Raw genomic sequence first — 25,594 nt, forward strand, 5'->3', positions numbered from 1 at the left:
ATCGGGACTCTGTCCAAGACTTGTCTGCATAACCTTTTATAAGTGACTTGTAAGTCTGGATGGTACTCTGCTGGCAGGCGAGGGGAGTGTAGCATCTGTATATGTAGTCTGACAGCTATTTTCCTCCACGCGGTATTGGTGAATGATACCATCAAGGGGTCTGCTTCTCGCTGTTTTGGCAATGTAGAGATAAATCCTGACAGGGGGATGGGGTCCATGTACCCCATTTCTACTGCTAAATGTGGCATGAAGGGGGGTGGGTGAAACCAGTACACCGCGTAATGTGCTTGAGCGCAATGATAGTATAGTTCGAGACCGGATATCTCGAATCGTCCTTGTGAGTATGGGAGAGTAAGTACTTCCCACTTAAGGCTCGGTTGCTTGTCCCCCTTGTCAATCGGATCCTTTGAAATATGCTTTGCCTGGGTTGTATGGGATGTTTGTGAATAAATAAAGCATTTTGGCCAGTATGACCATTTTTAATAGTGAAATCCTTCCTTCCATGGACAGTGGCATCGCGATCCAGAGAGTTATAGAATCTGTTAGAGTGTCTAAGGTCTTGTCATAGTTTGTGCACATCAATTCACTTTTGTCCCTTGTAACCTTAATCCCTAAGTATTTTACTTCCGTCTCGTTCCATTCCAGGGGGTAGTCCAGGGCATAGGGTGTGACCTTGTTAGTAAGGGGGAACATGCTTGACTTTCTCCAATTTATTTTTATGCCCGAATACTCCCAGAATTTAGTAATTTCTCTTAATAGTGGATTCAGATTGTCCTATGGTAAACATCTCTGAAGGAGATTTGTTAAAATGTAACAAAATGCATTCAAAGTTACTTAATTTTTTATGTATCTCACTAAAGGAGATTTGAGTTTCAAGATAGCAGACTAAATGTAAATCCTTCTATGACCTCAATTAGAGCACTTCAGAGTTGTACTCAGTAACTCAGCCCCCCCACAAATACCAGTAATGAGGTTATGAGTAACTTGGAGGGGCAGAGTTATTGGGTATTATATAAGGGACCCCGAGGGACCCTGAACAATTAGGAATTAGTGGAAGAATCTATAATTCACATCTAGAGTCCTCTAGTTTTTCCTTATTTCCTATGTTTTTCACTTGGAGACTCAGTTTGCTACAAGCAGGAGGAGGCTTTGCTTGAAAGACAGAAGATCCAGGGAGTTACACAGCCCTTATCTCATTTTTTTTTAATCGTTTTTATTAGCATTTCATTGTATAATACGGTCCATGTGAATCAGTTATCACAGAAATAAACATCATGGTACTTGTACCCCATGGCGTTAATTATAGCCATTTCATAGCGTATAACCCATTCAACATTTCAGTAGGTAGCATCCCTGATGCGAGGAGGGACATGGGTATATAGTATGTGTCCATGGGAGATGGTCTGTGGCTTGTACTGAAGACTGGGCGTAAGCTCTCAACGCTAGCCTAGTAGGTGACGTGATGCTATACTTGAGAATAACGAACTGAACTCTTCTAAACTGTTTTTTTTTAATTCTTTATATTTTCAAAGCCATGAATCAAATTTGTAAACGTATGGTTATATTAAAATTGAAACAGTCTTTCTACATGAGATTTTCATTCCACCGTAGATGCTGTGTACATCTCCAGAGTAGACATTGCTAAAGTTCTCTTAAATGAACTCATGACTATTAGTTTTTCACATACTTTCCCAAACATGCATCTTGCCCAAGTTCTTTCTTATGGTGATTTAGAACATGGGTATAATCCCGAGAGATAAAATGCACAGGGCTACTATGTTTTCTGGACCTCGTCTTAACAGTAGCCAAACGTCTCATTACAAATCACTGGAAATCTTGTGAACCGCCATCTATAAAGGCCTGGTCACATTCCATCCTCAACTGGGCTAGAGCCAAAGGAGTTTCTTTCTGCAGGGAGGACTCCCTAGGACTGGGTAAATACCCCATTTTAGCCAACTGGGACGTGATCTTGAATACCCTCCAAACTGCATTATATCCCGAGATGGACACCAGTGATACTACTGAACTATGATTCATCCGTGCCCAGGCATGCCGACTCAAGTCACATTATTAGTATCACCCCGCTTTGTCCTACCCCTTCCCATAATGCCCGTTTACTCACTGGTAATATTCATTACTCTGAGTCCTGGTCTTCCCGTCCCATTCCTTAACAGTGAGCAGCTAGTCTGCGCCCCAGAAACCTAAAACCTAGCAGAATACCAAAGAACCCAGAAAACAAAAAAAAACAATAACCATAAACAAAACCACAGGGAGGGAGGGAAGGGCACAGGAATGGGACGGGAAGACCAGGACTCGGAGTGATGAATATTACCGGTGAGTAACCGGGCCTTACCTCCTCGTCCTGTCTTCCCGTCCCATTCCTTAACAGTGAGCCCATACCCAAACACACAGTGATTGTAAGAAAAAAAGACCAGAAATGCGCCAGACATGTCAATTTATTCAAAAGAAAGCAGTACAAATCATAAACCATGTACAGAAGACAAAACAAGAGTACCAAAAGCAGCTGAGAAGGCCATCCCCAACTGAAGACAATAATGAGAAACAAAGGTATGGGGAGAAGCCCACTTGGCAGCATTACAGATGTCACGCAAGGAGGTACCCTAGAGCTAGGCCCAGGAGGAGGAGACACCCCAGGTGGACCTACCCTGGTTTGAAGAAGGGAGAGGACAGTGAACAGACCAGTAAGCCGACACAACAGCACCCTTACGCCAATGAGACAAAGTGGACAAGGAAGGCCGAAGACCCTTCCCAGAGAGGCCGTAGGTGACAAACAAAGAATCAACCTTCTGAAAACCACTGGTCCTGTCTAAATAGATGCGGAAAGCCCTCAGCACATCCAAAGAATGGAGAACAACCTCCTCCAGGGAGGAGGGGTCTGGAAAAAAGACAGGGAGGACAATATCCTCCTGACAGTGAAAAGAAGACAAAATTTTGGACAGAAAAAACTTATTAGGACAAAGAACGACCTTGTCAGAGCAGAATCGGAAAAAGGGGGGGAAGCCATCAAAGCACCAAGCTCACCAACCCGCCGCCCAAAAGTAATGGCCACAAGAAAAAGAGCATTAGCAGAAAGGAAATGAAGGTCCACCGAGATCAAAGGCTCAAAGGGGGACCCGTCAAGGCCTGGACAACCAGTGGAAGATCCCAGGCCGGCACTGGAGAGTGAGAGACAGGCCGCTGAATCAGAAAACTCCACAAGAAGCGAGCCACCAAAGGGGAGATAGAAGAAACAGAAGAAGCTCAAAAAGCCAGAATGGCAGCCCACTGTGCCCGGAGAATGGAGGCAGTGAGCCCCAAGACAAACCCCTCCCGCAAGAAGTCCAGCACCCGCACAGCCGCACAAGAGGAGGAAGACAGACCCTTACCAAGGCACCAGGAGGAGAAGTTCTTCCAATGACGGTCGTAGAACTTCATGGTGGAAGGGCTCCTAGACAACTGAATGCACTGGGCAACCTCAACAGAACAATCTTGACCCTACAAACTCAGCCTTTCAAGTGCCAAACTCCCAGCCGTAGGTGGCGCAGGGAGGAGAGGCTGAGAAGAGGAGCCCTCCGGTTGAAGGGACACAAGGGAAACTGCCAATGGGGGCAAACAGACAAAGTCAGAAGAAGGGGAAACCACGGCTGATTTGACCACTCCGGCATCACCAAAAGAACCTCTACCCAGTCCAACCGAATCTTCTGGAGGACCCGGGGGATCAAGGCAAACGGCGGGAAGGCAAAAAGGAGGCCCAGCAACTATGGAACGGAGAAAGCGTCCATTGCCCAGGCCAGACGAGATGGAATGAGGCTGAAAAAATAAGGAAAAAGGGCCGACTCCTCTGAGTCAAACAGATCCAGCCAGGGATAGGCGGAACCTGAGGACAATCTGATCTGTGCCTCCAGGGACAGACACATTGCCACAGAGGAAGGGAACACCCTGCTCAGGGAGTCCGCAGGCCTATTCTCCCTCCCCGGAAGATAGACAGCTGTCAGAGACAAGAGACTCCACTCGTCCTGGAAAGGAGAAACAGAGCCCGGCAGATGCCCCCCTGATGATTCACATACACCCGAACAACCTGGTTGTCGGTCTGAACAGAGACAGCACGGCCGAGAAGGAGAGGAGCAAACCACAGCAGGGCCAACCAAAAAATCTGCAGCTCATTTCAGTTGGAGGACTGAAGAGACTCGAACCGGGTCCAATGAACCTGAGCCTTTGAAGCACCCGGGACCGCACCCCAACCCATGGCACTAGCATTGGTGGACAACACAACCACAGTTGGAGGGGGAAAAAGGTCAATCTCCCAGGAAAGAGACTGAGGAGACAACCACCAATGGAGAGCAGCCCGAATCTCCATCTTGACGGGAATAGGAGCGTCGTAATCCTGAGAAACAGGATCCCAGTGGACCAGGATGTGGTGTAGGAGGGTATTCAAATGCAGATGGGCCCAAGGGAGGAGATGCAGAGTGGAAGCCATCTACCCATGACTCCGCAACCAGCGCCGTGCAGAAACATTGGACTGGGACAGAACCCAAGAAATGTGACAGAACAAAGTCAACTGTCTCTCCTGGGAGTGATACACCATCCCCAGATCCATGCGGAAGAGAGCCCCCAGGAACTTCAGAGTCTGGGAGGGAGGCAGGGAGGACTTCCGGTGATTGAGGAGGAACCCAAAAGGACTCCAGAAGATGACACACCTGGTCCCCGTCCGTCAGAGCCTGAGAGAAAGAAGAAGAAACAATCAACCAATCATCCAGGTAGGGGAAAACCTGCAGACCCCTGGAATGGAGAATACCCACCAGAGGGGCCAAGAGCTTTGTGGAAACCCTTGGCGCCGATGAATGGCCGAAAGGAAGCACTCGGAACTGAAAATGGTGAGAGTCCACAGCAAAACGGAGATACTGCTGATCCGCAGGATAGATAGAGACGTGAAGATACGTGTCCATGAGATCCAGGGAAGCAAGGAAACAGCCCAGCAGCACCAGATGCAGGACAGACAGCAAAATCACCATATTGAAAGTATGATTGGCAACGTAGAGTTTGACCCTCTTCAGATCCATGACATGGCGCAGATCAGTTGTATCCTTCTTGGAGACCAGGAAGAGGATTGAATAACAACCCCTGCCCTGCTCCAGAGGAGGAACCTCCACAAAAGGCCGCCTTCTGCAACAGAAGGCACACACCCTCCAGCAAGGCTGCCCGCCTCACAGGGTGATGGGGCAGGGGAGTCACTCGGAAGACTGGCGGGGGAGGAGAGGATAAATCGATCCAATAACTCTCCGACACAGTCTGTATCTCCCAGGCATCCGGAAGAGTCAACCACTGATGTAGAAAAAAACAAAGGCGACCCCCAACCGGAAAAGGCAGACAGTCATTGCGCAGGAGAAGGGGTGGGGACAGCACCACTGGCGGGGGCCCGGGACTTAGCACCACCAGGGGGACCCCTGCCACGAAATGGCTGCGGAGCACCCTGTGAAGAAGAATAACCAAAGGTACTGCCAAACCCCCGCACCGAAGAGGGCGATTTAAGCAGGACCGACTTCTGAGAGACTTTGCCTTCCAAGTACGCATCCAGATATGACGCCTAGCAGCAATTGAAGGCCCAGAAACAGCCACAGCTGCACTTAAACTGTCAAAAGAAATATCCAACAAATAGCGCACATGGAGCCCCATGAGGGCCAAGAGAGAGGAGGCATCCTCCCCGTCCTGCAAAAGAAGAGCAAGGGCCTGGAAATCTTTCAGCAGGGCCTGGACCACGTAGTTGGAGTAGGTCGTAGCCCTGACTGCAAAGTTGAAAGCAGCGTAGGAACGCTTGACCGTCCCTTCCACCCGTTTATCCACAGCATCAGAAGGAAGGACATCATCAGACAGAACCAGACCCTGCGTGGAAAAACCAGCCATCGAATTGTCCATCTTGACAGACTGAGGGAACTCAGCAGCAAACCCTTCCAAAGATACCGCTTATCCAAAAAAAAGCGAGGGTAGACTGACTTATTCACATCCTTCCACTCATGAGCAAGCACCTTGCTCACAACGCCATGCAAGGGTAAGGACTCAGGATCCGGCTGGCGTTATTAAGTAAAAAAGTAATCCTCCAGGACATCTGGCACTGTAGGAGGAGCGAAACCCAAATTGTCACACAAATGGCCAAACAAGTCAGAAAGCTCCGCACCCTGAACAAAGCTACCACGCACACAATCACTCTCCTTGGTCCCCACATCCTCAGCAGAAGGGTCAGGCTGAGCTAGAGACCCACGAGGCACCTTGGTTGAAGGGCCAGTCGCTTCCCGAGCCCGGAAAGCACTAGCAACTGCCTCATTGATCAGGAGGCGAAGAGCACCCAGAGTAGGAGCAGCATCAGGAGCATCCATGGTAGCGCAAGCAAAGTGTAAGGGGTACCAAACACCAACAGCAGAGGTGGGAATCAAAAGAAAACAGACCCGTTTTGAAAGAAACAAAGTCACGAGGCCACGGACCTCTCGCTGTACCAAGCAAGGGGGCGGACGCATAAAAGAGCGACCGGAAACTCCCAAAAAAAACCAGGATGCAGGAATCCCAAAAGGGCGTTCAGCGCGGTCGGGAAAGACAGATAATCCCTGCCCGCTAAAGCAGGGCGCGCAGGGACTTCGCCGGAGAGGTGCGCATGTAACAGGTGAAGAGCCGGGGAAAAAGTAAACAGGCACAAGAGGCCACTAGAGCGGGCCGCGAAAAGCTGCATAATGCAAGCATGAGCCCTCACCACAAATAAGACAAAAACGGCCGCTACAGCAGGCCGGCCACAAAACACATAAAACATGGAGACAGAACTCACCCGATCCAACAGCTCCGCTAGGCAAAAGGAAACTGACGAGAGTCAGAAAAAAACGAACAGGATGTGGTGTTGCGCACTTCCCCCTTTATCCTCACCGGATTGATGGCGCCATATTGGGGAAAATGCTTAAAGCTCTGCTAGGTTTTAGGTTTCTGGGTAGCAGACTAGCTGCTCACTGTTAAGGAATGGGACAAGAAGACAGAACGAGGAGGTAATGTTTACCCTTGATCCCTCTGAGCTATCCGGTTGCTCATAGTTAATTAGCTCAAACATGTCACTGCCATGGAGAGTTATAATCATTGCAGCTGTACACTGACCGCTTGCCTAGGGATATGCCTATCTTTTCTATGTCGTGCTGTGTATGATAGACACTTCCAGATCCAGGGGATGCATACCCCCTCAGACCAATGTAATATATCCCTAAACGCGTCGTATATTGTATTCGAAGTCAGTTAACAACACCCTTGTGTTTTAATTACACCTGATGTGTACTGTAACTGCATTATGTACAAATCTTATTACATAGATCTAACAACAAAAAATAGTCATTTAGACCAAATTGTAATTTCCGTTATATTTTTAAAAACCAAAATTCTTAACCCATTGACTGCATTCAGACACTTTTTACACGGGTGAAGGATTTTTTGTTTTTGTTTTATGGCCACGGATAGTGAACTTATAGGATGTGATTCACTATGCGTTATGAGTTAAAAATACAACAATTTGACTGTTTGATGAAATGAAGACCTAAACTTAATTTATTCGGTTTAATTTAATCCAATTTAGGCAAACTTTGCCTTGCCCACCACTCAGCAGTGTTGTGGGAGGAATGCTGGAGAACTTGTTAGCACCTTTTAGCAAAAAAAAGCACTAGTGATTTCATTCCGAACTCATGGTGCATTTCTGCTGAAAAGCACAGACAAAAAAATCAAGATTAATCCGTCAGAAAATCATTCACAGAGTGCTGATATTCTCTTACCTCACTGTTTTTGCTCTTTATGATGAATTCATACTCAAAGCACGCATCTGCGGCGGGATAATTTGTTTTTGGCTTTTCCCACTTTAGTGTCAAAGTATCAGACCCCGGTAACACTGTGATGTTTCTGGGAGGATTCATCCTTTCTGAAATAGAATATTTGGTCAAATATTTGTTTACCTGATTCACTAGTGTAATTAAAGAAAAAGTAGATTTATTTCAGACTATCATAGACTACCATTGAAGTAGAGAATGGCCTAAAAAATAAATGTACTATACAAACAGGTATGAAGAGATAAATGATGAAAACTTTGTAAATCAAAGAAATACTATATAAACAAGTAAGGTTCAAATTTTAATTATAAATTGATAAAGTGCCAATATCAGAAAGCAATGTCATACATGTCTTCATAGGTAAAAAAGTTGGTTCTGATTCACAAAGTTTTTTTCGCCTAACTTAGATCTGAGTTACACTTGAATCTTGTTGACTGATTCCCAAGCATTTTCTGTGAGTAATATCCATGAGAAACTTGGTTACTCATGCAAAGGCTGAATATCATGTCTTGCTTTTAGAATAACCCTGGAACAGGACATACCTACTTCTAGAATAAATTTTGTGAACCAGGTCCAACGTTTGCTTTTTGAGTTCATATTCGATATTCAGAAAATAATCAACAGACCTCTGTTAAGAGAACTAGAAATACATTTTCTTATTCATCGTCCCAGAGCGCCATGTTTATAATGAATGTCATGCAAATAAGAGATAGGTGCGAGAAAAAATCCTAGGACATCTAAGAGTATGTGTGAACAATCAGGTCAAACCAGTGATCAGGAAGGAATAATCAAAAAATTAACAGTTTTTATAAAAAGTATATTTTTAATCAATATATTTAAAAATCATATTATGAATGACCTAAAAGTCAAACCATATGATGGATATTAAAAATTCTTTGGTTACATACAGTTGTAATAAACAAATAGCATAAAACTCATATTCAATACAGTGAAATTTATCGACAAAAACATATATTTAGCAACTCAGGTATTGAAAAAAGCATAAAAACTCGACGCGGGTTTCGGCAGAGAACCGCCTTCTTCAGGAGACACAGATTAAATCCTGAAATACATTCATAAAGGAAGAATAAAAAAATGTTATCTATACATTCATGATTTTATATCAACATATCGACAAATATATAATAAGGTGCAAATGGCAAAAAAAACGTATTTACTAATATCAACATATTAAAACGACATTCCTTACTTACTAACTGGCCTTGACTAACAATTTGTTCACTCAGAGCCAATGATTGGCAGAATAGTATCTAGCGATTGTACGGTATCTGACTCAGCAAGAGTTGATCATTGAAACAGGCCCCGTCATCTAGAGACACCTATTGACATTTCTATAGTCCAACTAATGTTTACTAAATTCAAGGTAAACAAGAGTACATGTAGCCACTTAAGATGATAGAGATTATAAACATATTTGATCAAGTGGCTCACATTACATGTTTAGAGAGATCGCGATATAACATAACATAGCACTCAATAGATGACGATATACTTACAACAATGGAGACTCTATCCATGCAGTAAAATAACGGAAGGTGAAATCTTCATATGTTTTAGGGAACATGTAATTATAGACTGATGGTAATCCTAATAATAGAAATAACAATTATAAGTGGGGTGAACCTAGGACATATTTATCTAAGGTCAAGCACAATGGATCAAACACTCTGGACAAGACATGTGGATAGTCCTGCAAGTTCAGAAATGATCAATAAGACGGTAAGCAGGGGTTAAAGGGGGTTCTCAATATGATAGAACCTGCACTCGGCAACAAACTTCATTGTAAGATATTAGACAGAGTCATGACTATTCGTTGCCCGTGGTTATACATTTACCTGATCTCTGTACTAATATTCTATAAGCCGTCAGTGATAATATGATCAAACGATGTCTTGGACAGGGGCAACCAGCTCATTCCTGTTCAAGGTATGCAATATTTAACTCCCAACCGCAATCTCCCAACTGCTGGACGGATGGAAGCAGTGGGAAAAATAGAAAGGGACCAAAATTACTAGAAAGATAGTTGATCTGTATATGTACACATCTATACATGGTCAGAGATATACGTTATTTAAATAAGGTGTAATGAGGGCACATGATTCACAAGTGCCATGTCAGTACCTGAAATTTAACAGAAGGAGAAGACGATATATGATGTAAAGGGGTTAATCTTTCGAAAAACGTTGATGGCAGTATCGCTGGTATTTCATGCCGGATGGGAGAGAATATGGAATAAAAAATAGAGAGATACGGGCTTACTAATCATTGATAATATATTCGATCTCAATGATTATCTCCATCTATTAAGCTAATGCTAGAAAAATCATTATAAGTGTCCCAATTACCTTTTTAAAAATAGAATAGTAGTCTGTAGTATCAAGCCTGATGCAAGTCGACTGGTGATGACACCTTGTTGTAGAAATTTTAAAAAGCCTCTGAAAATAGAGTCACAATAGGGAATTAGTATAGTTTAAATCTCACTATTGGTAAAAAGCGAGATAGTATATAATATAGCAAAGTCTCAGTGCACCCAGCGTGCCCAACGCAACGAGGTTCTTACCGTAAATCAGTTGATAGAAGACGAACAGCAAGATGGTGCTGCTCCGACGTTCGTGGTGTGGGGACCCGTCCTCCACGCAAATAGAAGGTAGCCACCGGACGATAAATTCCTTATTTAAAGAGAATGTTTGGCGCGAAAAAGCCAGCAGCACTCGTGGTGTCTGTAGATCTCAAGGTAGGACTAATGGGACAGAGCGATCCTAAGCGTGTCCCAATCCAAGATGGCGTATAAAACGCTCGAGTTTTACCAATTCCATAGGCATAGAGGCGTGTCCATTTGTGGAGAACATATAAGGTTTATTTATCAGAGTATTATTAGTAATACTAATCATCTCAGGAAAAATAATAATTTTAAAGATAATTTAGATAAAAAGAGATCTAATATGGTCAGTCGATATTTGCCATTACTACTATAAATATATATGCGTAAATCTAACATATATATTGAAAAAAACCAGCGAGAGGGGGATATAGTATTGCAATATATTCGGTGGTTCCTAATGTCGATCGATCTGGAGATAGGACTAGTGGAATTTCAGAGGTCTTGAACATGTCCTAATTGAATATGGCGCGAAAAAACGCTCGAGTTCTCAGTTTGTCCCAACTCAAAATGGCGCTTAAATACATTCGAGTTTTCAATCTAGTGGACATAAGAGCGTTTCTATTCATGGGACATTTATATGAATTGTTAATCAGGATGTTCTAAATAATATTGCTAATCTCAGAACATTAAAGATCTTATTATTACGAGCACTAACTGCAAATCAAGATAAGAGATGTTCAACATGATCAGTTGGTAATGGTTAATGGTTATACCTATCATAAATTATATATGTATAGAATAAACATATATATATGGGGGACCAATTGTAATAGAGAATCGGTTACTGTACTGGAAGTGGATAATTGAAGGTACCTATAGGATAGCATTCTCCCAGGGAATTTCGGCATTAAGGCCTTTTTTGAAAGTTCCCAGGGAGAAAATCCAAAAGACTTCCCTTTTCTTTCTGACCTGGTCACCCCCTTTGTTGCTAGGGAGTCTGATTTTTTCCAAGATGCGCCACTTAAAATCGTCTGGAGCATGATGGTTTTCAGTGAAGTGTTTCACCAAAGGGGCTAGATGTTTGTTAGTCCGAATAGCTGACCTGTGTTCTGTGAGCCTAGTTTGGACAGATCTGGAGGTCTCGCCCACATAGCCAAGCTGGCATGGGCACAAAATGAAATATATACAGTTAGTGGTTTTGCAGTTCCACATGTCTAGGGCAGAGGTCCGACAGCCATTATGCTCAAAAAACTCACCTTCAATGATGTTACTGCAGGATTTACAGGATGAGCATTTTACAGTCCCTTTAACAGGGAAATTATTACTGATTGATCTTTGTACAAATTCTGACTGAACATTACCTGTCGTAAACCGAGAATGCACAATGAGGTCTTTGAGATTTTTGTTTCTCCTATGTGCGAAGATGGGTTTATCTAGTTTATTACTAGTGGGGTTCGAATTCAGAATATGCCAATTCGAGTTGACAATATGTCTTACTGTATTGTCCAGGGTAGAATGTTTTGTGATACATACCAGTTGATCATTAGTTACTGGTGGTTTTGTTCTGAGGAGGTGGTCACGGTCGTAAAATCTAGCTCGTTTATACGAATCTCGGACCAACCTATGTGGGTAACCTCTATTTAGAAATTTCTGTCTCATGATTTTAGCCTGGATATCAAAATCTGCCAAATTGGAACAGTTTCTTCTGACTCGGAGAAATTGGGAGAAGGGGATACTCTCTCTTTGACATCGTGGATGAAAACTCTTAAAATGAAGAAGAGTATTTCTCGCTATTTCTCGATATTAGTCAAAAAGATCGATCGACATTAGGAACCACCGAATATATTGCAATACTATATCCCCCTCTCGCTGGTTTTTCAATATATATGTTAGATTTACGCATATATATTTATAGTAGTAATGGCAAATATCGACTGACCATATTAGATCTCTTTTTCTCTAAATTATCTTTAAAATTATTATTTTTCCTGAGATGAGTAGTATTACTAATAATACTCTGATAAATAAACCTTATATGTTCTCCACAAATGGACACGCCTCTATGCCTATGGAATTGGTAAAACTCGAGCGTTTTATACGCCATCTTGGATTGGGACACGCTTAGGATCGCTCTGTCCCATTAGTCCTACCTTGAGATCTACAGACACCACGAGTGCTGCCGGCTTTTTCGCGCCAAACATTCTCTTTAAATAAGGAATTTATCGTCCGGTGGCTACCTTCTATTTGCGTGGAGGACGGGTCCCCACACCACGAACGTCGGAGCAGCACCATCTTGCTGTTCGTCTTCTATCAACTGATTTACGGTAAGAACCTCGTTGCGTTGGGCACGCTGGGTGCACTGAGACTTCGCTATATTATATACTATCTCGCTTTTTACCAATAGTGAGATTTAAACTATACTAATTCCCTATCGTGACTCTATTTTCAGAGGCTTTTTTAAATTTCTACAACAAGGTGTCATCACCAGTCGACTTGCATCAGGCTTGATACTACAGACTACTATTCTATTTTTAAAAAGGTAATTGGGACACTTATAATGATTTTTCTAGCATTAGCTTAATAGATGGAGATAATCATTGAGATCGAATATATTATCAATGATTAGTAAGCCCGTATCTCTCTATTTTTTATTCCATATTCTCTCCCATCCGGCATGAAATACCAGCGATACTGCCATCAACGTTTTTCGAACGATTAACCCCTTTACATCATATATCGTCTTCTCCATCTGTTAAATTTCAGGTACTGACATGGCACTTGTGAATCATGTGCCCTCATTACACCTTATTTAAATAACGTATATCTCTGACCATGTATAGATGTGTACATATACAGATCAACTATCTTTCTAGTAATTTTGGTCCCTTTCTATTTTTCCCACTGCTTCCATCCGTCCAGCAGTTGTGAGATTGCGGTTGGGAGTTAAATATTGCATACCTTGAACAGGAATGAGCTGGTTGCCCCTGTCCAAGACATCGTTTGATCATATTATCACTGACGGCTTATAGAATATTAGTACAGAGATCAGGTAAATATATAACCACGGGCAACGAATAGTCATGACTCTGTCTAATATCTTACAATGAAGTTTGTTGCCGAGTGCAGGTTCTATCATATTGAGAACCCCCTTTAACCCCTGCTTACCGTCTTATTGATCATTTCTGAACTTGCAGGACTATCCACATGTCTTGTCCAGAGTGTTTGATCCATTGTGCTTGACCTTAGATAAATATGCCCTAGGTTCACCCCACTTATAATTGTTATTTCTATTATTAGGATTACCATAAGTCTATAATTACATGTTCCCTAAAACATATGAAGATTTCACCTTCCGTTATTTTACTGCATGGATAGAGTCTCCATTGTTGTAAGTATATCGTCATCTATTGAGTGCTATGTTATGTTATATCGCGATCTCTCTAAACATGTAATGTGAGCCACTTGATCAAATATGTTTATAATCTCTATCATCTTAAGTGGCTACATGTACTCTTGTTTACCTTGAATTTAGTAAACATTAGTTGGACTATAGAAATGTCAATAGGTGTCTCTAGATGACGGGCCTGTTTCAATGAACAACTCTTGCTGAGTCAGATACTGTACAATCGCTAGATACTATTCTGCCAATCATTGGCTCTGAGTGAACAAATTGTTAGTCAAGGCCAGTTAGTAAGTAAGGAATGTCGTTTTAATATGTTGATATTAGTAAATAAGTTTTTTTTTTTGCCATTTGCACCTTGTTATATATTTGTCGATATGTTGATATAAAATCATGAATGTATAGATAACATTTTTTTATTCTTCCTTTATGAATGTATTCCAGGATTTAATCTGTGTCTCCTGAAGAAGGCGGTTCTCAGCCGAAACGCGCGTCGAGTTTTTATGCTTTTTTCAATACCTGAGTTGCTAAATATATGTTTTTGTCGATAAATTTCACTGTATTGAATATGAGTTTTATGCTATTTGTTTATTACAACTGTATGTAACCAAAGAATTTTTAATATCCATCATATGGTTTGACTTTTTGGTCATTCATAATATGATTTTTAAATATATTGATTAAAAATATACTTTTTATAAAAACTGTTAATTTTTTGATTATTCCTTCCTGATCACTGGTTTGACCTGATTGTTCACACATACTCTTAGATGTCCTAGGATTTTTTCTCGCACCTGTTGCTACCCTGCCCTAGGAGTCTATAGATCTATACTACCCAGGGGGTCCTTGTTACTTTCACATGCAAATAAGAGATACCAACATTGGCAATGTAACTTTGATAATGGCAGGCAGAAAAACAAGCACTAGCAAAGCTCATTAGACTTTTCTTTAATAGGAGTTGCCTAACATTTTAGCTGTGCCAGTCCTTGTTTCTGATCCTAATCAGAATCAGCAAAAAAGAAATCCTTATTGCAAATGCTGGGCATACCCCCAGTATCTGTAACTCCAGCGACGAGGAATCCGGGACATTTTTCCATGCCACTGTAATGAGGACCTTGGAGTGCATTGGAATGTCTATTTGATTATTTTTATGTCTTCTTGCAAAGGCACAATAAAAACTTGAAACATGATACATGTGTCCCATATGTGCATATATGTGCATCCTAAAAATGGGATTGGTTGTTTGATATCCTTATCATAGGCTCAGTAAATATTACTGTTTCAGATATTGAAAATGGTGATGCCATACAGTCACCTCAGAACATTAAACTTATGGTAAGAGAAATTTCAAGACTGGTGGCTGAATAATTTTTAGAATTTCCAGTTACTTTGAATGTTGGATGTATCCAGGTTGGACTTTTTTTTCTGATGGACTGATATGACTCAAGTGAAAGAAGAGGTTCAATCATTGATAAAGAAATATGATGCAATTACTTATGTCCATTTTGATGCATTCAAATATCTATATTTACTCTTCGGTTATGATCCCGAAGTTCAATTAACCCATTAGCACATTCCTTAACTGTAGATATATATTAAACTCATGTTTGTGCAGCTCATATACCTCTAACTTGCTTACATGTCATCAGTGAGCCCTCATTTTATAGTTCTCTCAATGCGGAAAACACAATGGGATTCCACCTTTTGAATCCCTCACACTTCCCTTTCTCTTGTGGGGGTGAACCCACCCAAGCAGCATTTCAATCGGTAATTTATCTTACACTCAATCATGGCTGTGGTTTCCTTAAAGTGTTGATCATAGTTCTAGGGACATCTTATCTAGTTTATGACCTTATAGCACATCCAGGTAAAGTAAAGTAAAATCTTTATTCGGTTTCATTTTTACAAAGAAAACCATAAAAGTGTTCAGACATTTCATAAAATTTGACATTACAGATTAAGATTCAGTTAAGTAAAAAATCATCATTGTTTTATCAAAGAGTTTTAGAGATTATTATTTTGAAGGTTTAGCCTGTGCTTAAAAATGCATTTTAGGAAGGTGCTAACAACTTTACACACGTAAGCCGAGTTTAAAAATTGTAACCGTAACATAGCAGGGCGGCATCTTCTAAGATGTAGAGATCGAAGCAGAGGGATTAGCCATAATTTGCGGTGAGCAGAATAGAATTTACAAAACAAAACAGTATGCATTGTTGACTGCTCTGATAGTTCGTCGCATGGGCAAGGAGTTAAACATTCTTCCCAGCTGTTTCTTTTAGGGAATGCTACCACCCTGTGAAAAATGTTCAACCTAAATCTCGTTAATAAGAAACGTTCAAACTGCGAGTTTACGTAGGCTAGGTAAGGTTCCATTTCCAGGGTGGTCATAACTGCTATGGAGTGCTGTACTGATTGTTTCCTGATCTCCACGGTGATGCGAAGCTCTTCGAAATGGCTCAACGCCTTTGCCTTTAGTTCTTTTTTTGGTATTTCGCCGATGGTTTCAGGATTGTGGTAGTACTCCGGCATTCCCAGGTCTGCAAAAAGTTTCTTTACATATATGAGCCAGTCTATTTTTTCAGCCCTGTCTAGAGTCATGCAGTCCATGATAATAGCTTTGGTGAGTGTGTTTTTTGTTGAGACCCATATTCTGCGCCAAAGAAGTACTGGTTCAACTTTAGCCAGATCTTCAATGTGTGGAAGTCCCAGTTCTACATGACAGGCGTAGGTGGAGACTCTTTTTTGGGACCGCAAGCAAGAATCTCAAGAAGATATTTTCTGCTACCTGCAGGGCATTTGTATTTTTGTGTCCCCATAGGCCCGCCCCGTATTTTTGATATCATTGAACCTGTGTCTCTAATGTAAGAGGTAATTTTAGGTACATGCGGACGCAGGTAAGAATCAATGAACTTAGAGAGCGGTTCTGTATTTGTGCCTATCGTCGAAACGATGGGTCTATAGGGGGGTCTGTGAGGTCTTTATGAATCTTAGGCATGCCATAAATGCATGCTGTTTTATGTTGATGGCTGTTGAGGTAATCAAATTCTTTTTGACTAATATCGAGAAATAGCGAGAAATACTCTTCTTCATTTTAAGAGTTTTCATCCACGATGTCAAAGAGAGAGTATCCCCTTCTCCCAATTTCTCCGAGTCAGAAGAAACTGTTCCAATTTGGCAGATTTTGATATCCAGGCTAAAATTATGAGACAGAAATTTCTAAATAGAGGTTACCCACATAGGTTGGTCCGAGATTCGTATAAACGAGCTAGATTTTACGACCGTGACCACCTCCTCAGAACAAAACCACCAGTAACTAATGATCAACTGGTATGTATCACAAAACATTCTACCCTGGACAATACAGTAAGACATATTGTCAACTCGAATTGGCATATTCTGAATTCGAACCCCACTAGTAATAAACTAGATAAACCCATCTTCGCACATAGGAGAAACAAAAATCTCAAAGACCTCATTGTGCATTCTCGGTTTACGACAGGTAATGTTCAGTCAGAATTTGTACAAAGATCAATCAGTAATAATTTCCCTGTTAAAGGGACTGTAAAATGCTCATCCTGTAAATCCTGCAGTAACATCATTGAAGGCGAGTTTTTTGAGCATAGTGGCTGTCGGACCTCTGCCCTAGACATGTGGAACTGCAAAACCACTAACTGTATATATTTCATTTTGTGCCCATGCCAGCTTGGCTATGTGGGCGAGACCTCCAGATCTGTCCAAACTAGGCTCACAGAACACAGGTCAGCTATTCGGACTAACAAACATCTAGCCCCTTTGGTGAAACACTTCACTGAAAACCATCATGCTCCAGACGATTTTAAGTGGCGCATCTTGGAAAAAATCAGACTCCCTAGCAACAAAGGGGGTGACCAGGTCAGAAAGAAAAGGGAAGTCTTTTGGATTTTCTCCCTGGGAACTTTCAAAAAAGGCCTTAATGCCGAAATTCCCTGGGAGAATGCCATCCTATAGGTACCTTCAATTATCCACTTCCAGTACAGTAACCGATTCTCTATTACAATTGGTCCCCCATATATATGTTTATTCTATACATATATAATTTATGATAGGTATAACCATTAACCATTACCAACTGATCATGTTGAACATCTCTTATCTTGATTTGCAGTTAGTGCTCGTAATAATAAGATCTTTAATGTTCTGAGATGAGCAATATTATTTAGAACATCCTGATTAACAATTCATATAAATGTCCCATGAATAGAAACGCTCTTATGTCCACTAGATTGAAAACTCGAATGTATTTAAGCTCCATTTTGAGTTGGGACAAACTGAGAACTCGAGCGTTTTTTCGCGCCATATTCAATTAGGACATGTTCAAGACCTCTGAAATTCCACTAGTCCTATCTCCAGATCGATCGACATTAGGAACCACCGAATATATTGCAATACTATATCCCCCTCTCGCTGGTTTTTCAATATATATGTTAGATTTACGCATATATATTTATAGTAGTAATGGCAAATATCGACTGACCATATTAGATCTCTTTTTCTCTAAATTATCTTTAAAATTATTATTTTTCCTGAGATGATTAGTATTACTAATAATACTCTGATAAATAAACCTTATATGTTCTCCACAAATGGACACGCCTCTATGCCTATGGAATTGGTAAAACTCGAGCGTTTTATACGCCATCTTGGATTGGGACACGCTTAGGATCGCTCTGTCCCATTAGTCCTACCTTGAGATCTACAGACACCACGAGTGCTGCTGGCTTTTTCGCGCCAAACATTCTCTTTAAATAAGGAATTTATCGTCCGGTGGCTACCTTCTATTTGCGTGGAGGACGGGTCCCCACACCACGAACGTCGGAGCAGCACCATCTTGCTGTTCGTCTTCTATCAACTGATTTACGGTAAGAACCTCGTTGCGTTGGGCACGCTGGGTGCACTGAGACTTCGCTATATTATATACTATATCGCTTTTTACCAATAGTGAGATTTAAACTATACTAATTCCCTATCGTGACTCTATTTTCAGAGGCTTTTTTAAATTTCTACAACAAGGTGTCATCACCAGTCGACTTGCATCAGGCTTGATACTACAGACTACTATTCTATTTTTAAAAAGGTAATTGGGACACTTATAATGATTTTTCTAGCATTAGCTTAATAGATGGAGATAATCATTGAGATCGAATATATTATCAATGATTAGTAAGCCAGTATCTCTCTATTTTTTATTCCATATTCTCTCCCATCCGGCATGAAATACCAGCGATACTGCCATCAACGTTTTTCGAAAGATTAACCCCTTTACATCATATATCGTCTTCTCCATCTGTTAAATTTCAGGTACTGACATGGCACTTGTGAATCATGTGCCCTCATTACACCTTATTTAAATAACGTATATCTCTGACCATGTATAGATGTGTACATATACAGATCAACTATCTTTCTAGTAATTTTGGCCCCTTTCTATTTTTCCCACTGCTTCCATCCGTCCAGCAGTTGTGAGATTGCGGTTGGGAGTTAAATATTGCATACCTTGAACAGGAATGAGCTGGTTGCCCCTGTCCAAGACATCGTTTGATCATATTATCACTGACGGCTTATAGAATATTAGTACAGAGATCAGGTAAATATATAACCACGGGCAACGAATAGTCATGACTCTGTCTAATATCTTACAATGAAGTTTGTTGCCGAGTGCAGGTTCTATCATATTGAGAACCCCCTTTAACCCCTGCTTACCGTCTTATTGATCATTTCTGAACTTGCAGGACTATCCACATGTCTTGTCCAGAGTGTTTGATCCATTGTGCTTGACCTTAGATAAATATGTCCTAGGTTCACCCCACTTATAATTGTTATTTCTATTATTAGGATTACCATCAGTCTATAATTACATGTTCCCTAAAACATATGAAGATTTCACCTTCCGTTATTTTACTGCATGGATAGAGTCTCCATTGTTGTAAGTATATCGTCATCTATTGAGTGCTATGTTATGTTATATCGCGATCTCTCTAAACATGTAATGTGAGCCACTTGATCAAATATGTTTATAATCTCTATCATCTTAAGTGGCTACATGTACTCTTGTTTACCTTGAATTTAGTAAACATTAGTTGGACTATAGAAATGTCAATAGGTGTCTCTAGATGACGGGCCTGTTTCAATGAACAACTCTTGCTGAGTCAGATACTGTACAATCGCTAGATACTATTCTGCCAATCATTGGCTCTGAGTGAACAAATTGTTAGTCAAGACCAGTTAGTAAGTAAGGAATGTCGTTTTAATATGTTGATATTAGTAAATAAGTTTTTTTTTTTTTTTGCCATTTGCACCTTGTTATATATTTGTCGATATGTTGATATAAAATCATGAATGTATAGATAACATTTTTTTATTCTTCCTTTATGAATGTATTTCAGGATTTAATCTGTGTCTCCTGAAGAAGGCGGTTCTCTGCCGAAACGCGCGTTGAGTTTTTATGCTTTTTTCAATACCTGAGTTGCTAAATATATGTTTTTGTCGATAAATTTCACTGTATTGAATATGAGTTTTATGCTATTTGTTTATTACAACTGTATGTAACCAAAGAATTTTTAATATCCATCATATGGTTTGACTTTTTGGTCATTCATAATATGATTTTTAAATATATTGATTAAAAATATACTTTTTATAAAAACTGTTAATTTTTTGATTATTCCTTCCTGATCACTGGTTTGACCTGATTGTTCACACATACTCTTAGATGTCCTAGGATTTTTTCTCGCACCTGTTGCTACCCTGCCCTAGGAGTCTATAGATCTATACTACCCAGGGGGTCCTTGTTACTTTCACATGCAAATAAGAGATACCAACATTGGCAATGTAACTTTGATAATGGCAGGCAGAAAAACAAGCACTAGCAAAGCTAATTAGACTTTTCTTTAATAGGAGTTGCCTAACATTTTAGCTGTGCCAGTCCTTGTTTCTGATCCTAATCAGAATCAGCAAAAAAGAAATCTTTATTGCAAATGCTGGGCATACCCCCAGTATCTGTAACTCCAGCGACGAGGAATCCGGGACATTTTTCCATGCCACTGTAATGAGGACCTTGGAGTGCATTGGAATGTCTATTTGATTATTTTTATGTCTTCTTGCAAAGGCACAATAAAAACTTGAAACATGATACATGTGTCCCATATGTGCATATATGTGCATCCTAAAAATGGGATTGGTTGTTTGATATCCTTATCACAGGCTCAGTAAATATTACTGTTTCAGATATTGAAAATGGTGATGCCATACAGTCACCTCAGAACATTAAACTTATGGTAAGAGAAATTTCAAGACTGGTGGCTGAATAATTTTTAGAATTTCCAGTTACTTTGAATGTTGGATGTATCCAGGTTGGACTTTTTTTTCTGATGGACTGATATGACTCAAGTGAAAGAAGAGGTTCAATCCTTGATAAAGAAATATGATGCAATTACTTATGTCCATTTTGATGCATTTAAATATCTATATTTACTCTTCGGTTATGATCCCGAAGTTCAATTAACCCATTAGCACATTCCTTAACTGTAGATATATATTAAACTCATGTTTGTGCAGCTCATATACCTCTAACTTGCTTACATGTCATCAGTGAGCCCTCATTTTATAGTTCTCTCAATGCGGAAAACACAATGGGATTCCACCTTCTGAATCCCTCACACTTCCCTTTCTCTTGTGGGGGTGAACCCACCCAAGCAGCATTTCAATCGGTAATTTATCTTACACTCAATCATGGCTGTGGTTTCCTTAAAGTGTTGATCATAGTTCTAGGGACATCTTATCTAGTTTATGACCTTATAGCACATCCAGGTAAAGTAAAGTAAAATCTTTATTCGGTTTCATTTTTACAAAGAAAACCATAAAAGTGTTCAGACATTTCATAAAATTTGACATTACAGATTAAGATTCAGTTAAGTAAAAAATCATCATTGTTTTATCAAAGAGTTTTAGAGATTATTATTTTGAAGGTTTAGCCTGTGCTTAAAAATGCATTTTAGGAAGGTGCTAACAACTTTACACACGTAAGCCGAGTTTAAAAATTGTAACCGTAACATAGCAGGGCGGCATCTTCTAAGATGTAGAGATCGAAGCAGAGGGATTAGCCATAATTTGCGGTGAGCAGAATAGAATTTACAAAACAAAACAGTATGCATTGTTGACTGCTCTGATAGTTCGTCGCATGGGCAAGGAGTTAAACATTCTTCCCAGCTGTTTCTTTTAGGGAATGCTACCACCCTGTGAAAAATGTTCAACCTAAATCTCGTTAATAAGAAACGTTCAAACTGCGAGTTTACGTAGGTTAGGTAAGGTTCCATTTCCAGGGTGGTCATAACTGCTATGGAGTGCTGTACTGATTGTTTCCTGATCTCCACGGTGATGCGAAGCTCTTCGAAATGGCTCAACGCCTTTGCCTTTAGTTCTTTTTTTGGTATTTCGCCGATGGTTTCAGGATTGTGGTAGTACTCCGGCATTCCCAGGTCTGCAAAAAGTTTCTTTACATATATGAGCCAGTCTATTTTTTCAGCCCTGTCTAGAGTCATGCAGTCCATGATAATAGCTTTGGTGAGTGTGTTTTTTGTTGAGACCCATATTCTGCGCCAAAGAAGTACTGGTTCAACTTTAGCCAGATCTTCAATGTGTGGAAGTCCCAGTTCTACATGACAGGCGTAGGTGGAGACTCTTTTTGGGACCGCAAGCAAGAATCTCAAGAAGATATTTTCTGCTACCTGCAGGGCATTTGTATTTTTGTGTCCCCATAGGCCCGCCCCGTATAGTGCGATGGAATGGCACTTGGCTCTATAGATCTTGAGTAATTCTACCGGAGGCTTTTTCCCCAATTTTTGGGCAAATTTCATTAGGGCAGCGATAGAGCGGAGCAGTTGGTGCTTGCGCGCTTCTATGGCTGCTCTCCAGGTGAGCCTCTCATCTATCATAATCCCTAAGTAAGGGTACTGGGAGGTGGTTTCCAGCTTTTCATTATTTAGAAGATAGCTTTTCCCTGTTTCCTAGCTTGTCCTGCCACCATGACATAAGTTTTTTTTATATGTATGTGGAGGTCTAGGTCGCTCATGAATTTAGCGTAACTATTCAGGGATTTTTGGAGCTCACGTGGGGTGCGTGCTAAAAGCACTGCGTCATCCGCGTACAAGAGCGCGGGCACCAGTCTCTTGTTCACTCGGGGCAGGTCCAGACCCCCCCTCAGCATTTCCACCTCCAGACCATTTGTATAGAGGGAGAAAAGGAAGGGGGCAAGGACGCACCCCTGCCTGACCCCACGCTCTATGGAGAAAGATTCCGACAGTTCACCCCGTACTCCGAAACGCACCCTGGAAGAGGCGTTCGAGTAGAGTTCTCTGAGAAAAGTCACCAGGGCCTCGTCAATTCCCATATCGGACAGCAACGCCCATAATTTTGCGTGGGATACGCAGTCGAAAGCTGCGGAAAGGTCAACATAAACCATGTAGACCTTCCCGCGTTTTGCCGACACGTATTTTCCCAACAAAAGGGCCAGGTTCAGGGCTTGTTCCGTTGTTCCAAGTCCCTCTCGGAAGCCATACTGGATATCCGAGAGGGCCCCGGTATCCTCTGCCCAATCCTGCAAACGCTGGAGTACCACTCTTCCCAGTACTTTCCCCAGTGAGTCGAGGAGGGAAATAGGTCGATAACAAGTCACCTCCTCTCTATTGCCCTTTTTAAAAATGGGTACCAGTATAGATTGTGTCCAAGAGGTAAGTAGACCACACTGCATTGTTGCGTTGAACACCCTAGTTATAATGGGGGCCCACAGTTCTATTTTGAATTTAAAGAAATCGACCGGGACCCCATCCGGACCTGGCGCTTTTCCACTCTTACTAGCATTAACTGCCGTGATTACTTCATGTAGTTGGATTTCCAGTGGGATTCGGAATACTTTATCCTGATTTGGGGAGTGACTTCTGTCTATGGGGACTACAGCCTGGGTTTGTCCGAAGATCTTAGCAAAGTGATTGACCCAGGTTTGGCCCTCGATGGCCACTTCTATGCTAGGATGGTCATCTGTGTCGTTCAGGAACGGTGCTTTTACCACCTTCCAGAACCGATTGCTGTCTTTATTGAGTGAACTTTCATGCAGCTGATCCCATAGGGCCTTTTTTAGTTCCTCTTTACGCGCTTTACACGCGAGCCTGTATTGTTTCCTCAGGATCCTAATCTCCTCCTGGTTTCTTGCTGTTTTTGATAGTGCTCTCTTTAAGTGTTTATGGGCGGCGGTACATCCTGGGCTAAACCAACCTCTTTCCTTTTTTTCCTTAGACCCTTTCTGTTTCTTAGTAAGGCATTTGTTTACTTTAACTAATATTAGTTTAAAATGGGATATTACATTCTCTTCACTGGCCTCAAGGTCTAAGCAGTTCAATATAGCAGATTCTGCTTCAGTTAGCACTTTATGTGTCAGCTCGTTTGGGTCAATCTTTCCCCACCCCAGGGTGTAGCCGTTTGTTTTTGTGAGCTGTAAATTATTTTGGGTAAGGGTAGACATTATGGTCTGGGCTATTGGCTGGCCTTGGTCCAAGGTTAGATCAAAAACTAGGGCTGAGTGGTCGCTCAGGGTGTTAATTTTAGTTTTAAAATTTGCGGTCCTGGTTACTAGGGATGCTGTAATAAGAATATAGTCGACGGTTGTTTCATGGCCCCTGCCAAGGTAGGTGGGATCCAGTTTTCCGGTTAAGGGGTTGATTTGATTTAATATAAGTAGATCCAACCTCAACAAAGTTTCATTTAATAGATCACCCACCGCTGAATGACTAAAGTGGGTTATCTGGGCTTCTGAGTCGCCTCCGATCCCGCAGACATCACTATTTGACATCGTACAGGGGTGGTGATTAAAGTCACCTCCCCATACGATGCTTGCGGGTTCCACCCCTGGTCTTAGTGTTGCGCCACTAGATAATTTCTTGCAAAGGGCCCCCAGCATTTTTAGCCTCTCATTTTCCCCTGTATTGTCATATAGGTTAGCAAGAATTACTGTCCTCTTTGTCTTGAAAACCAGCTTTAAAATTTGGAAGTTAGGTTCTAGACTAAGTACTGTGACTTCCAGGCCTGGTATGGTGTTTGATATGTAAATTGCCAGCCCTCCTTTGGCTCTTCCATGAGTTCCTGCGATCCCTGCCGAGGAGTAGGTTTTGTAACCTATAAGGTGCATTTCTTTCGTAAGCCATGTTTCCTGAAGGGCCACAACTTGACAGTCTTTGACAAAGTCTAGTATACTTCCATCCCAAAAAATTTCTCGGAGACCCGCAACATTCCAGAACATTATTTGGATATTTTCTACTCTCCTGGTGGAAATCTGTCCTTTATTTAGCCCGTCTTCCATTTTTCTTGTGACCATGTCTGAGTCTGGATTATGTTCCCTATGAGTTCGGATGGGCCTCATGTTTGTTTTACTCCGTATGCTAGAGTCTTTCAGCTTAGGTTGAATATAGGTATGTTGTAGTCTGAAGGTATCGGGTGGTAATTGTTATTGAACAGGTTATTTTGGTAGGGGTGGTGATATGGTGGATGTTGGAGTTGATTTAAAAACTGATTCTGGGTGAATTGGTAGCCTACTTCTCTCCGCTCTGGGCCCTGCCTACTAATGTGATGGTGAGTTGGCTTGTTAATTAATTCCCGTGGGTAGAAGTAGCTGACATAATGTGTTGAAATATTGTCCCCTCCTGT

General features: G+C 41.3%; 1 protein-coding gene across 2 annotated transcripts in view; it reads right to left on the bottom strand.

Moving 5' to 3' along the window:
* The window catches only part of LOC147697186 (granulocyte-macrophage colony-stimulating factor receptor subunit alpha-like), a 328,625-nt gene that overhangs the window by 117,188 nt on the left and 185,843 nt on the right, over positions 1-25,594 (bottom strand). For both annotated transcript variants that reach the window (XM_086934253.1, XM_086934255.1), the window contains exon 7: positions 7,791-7,933. In XM_086934253.1, coding sequence (XP_086790379.1) covers positions 7,791-7,933 — 143 coding nt within the window. The remainder of the gene's footprint in view (positions 1-7,790; positions 7,934-25,594) is intronic.

This window comes from Lissotriton vulgaris, chromosome 8, assembly GCF_964263255.1.
Source record: "Lissotriton vulgaris chromosome 8, aLisVul1.2, whole genome shotgun sequence".
In the NCBI taxonomy this organism is placed as follows: Eukaryota; Metazoa; Chordata; class Amphibia; order Caudata; family Salamandridae; genus Lissotriton; species Lissotriton vulgaris.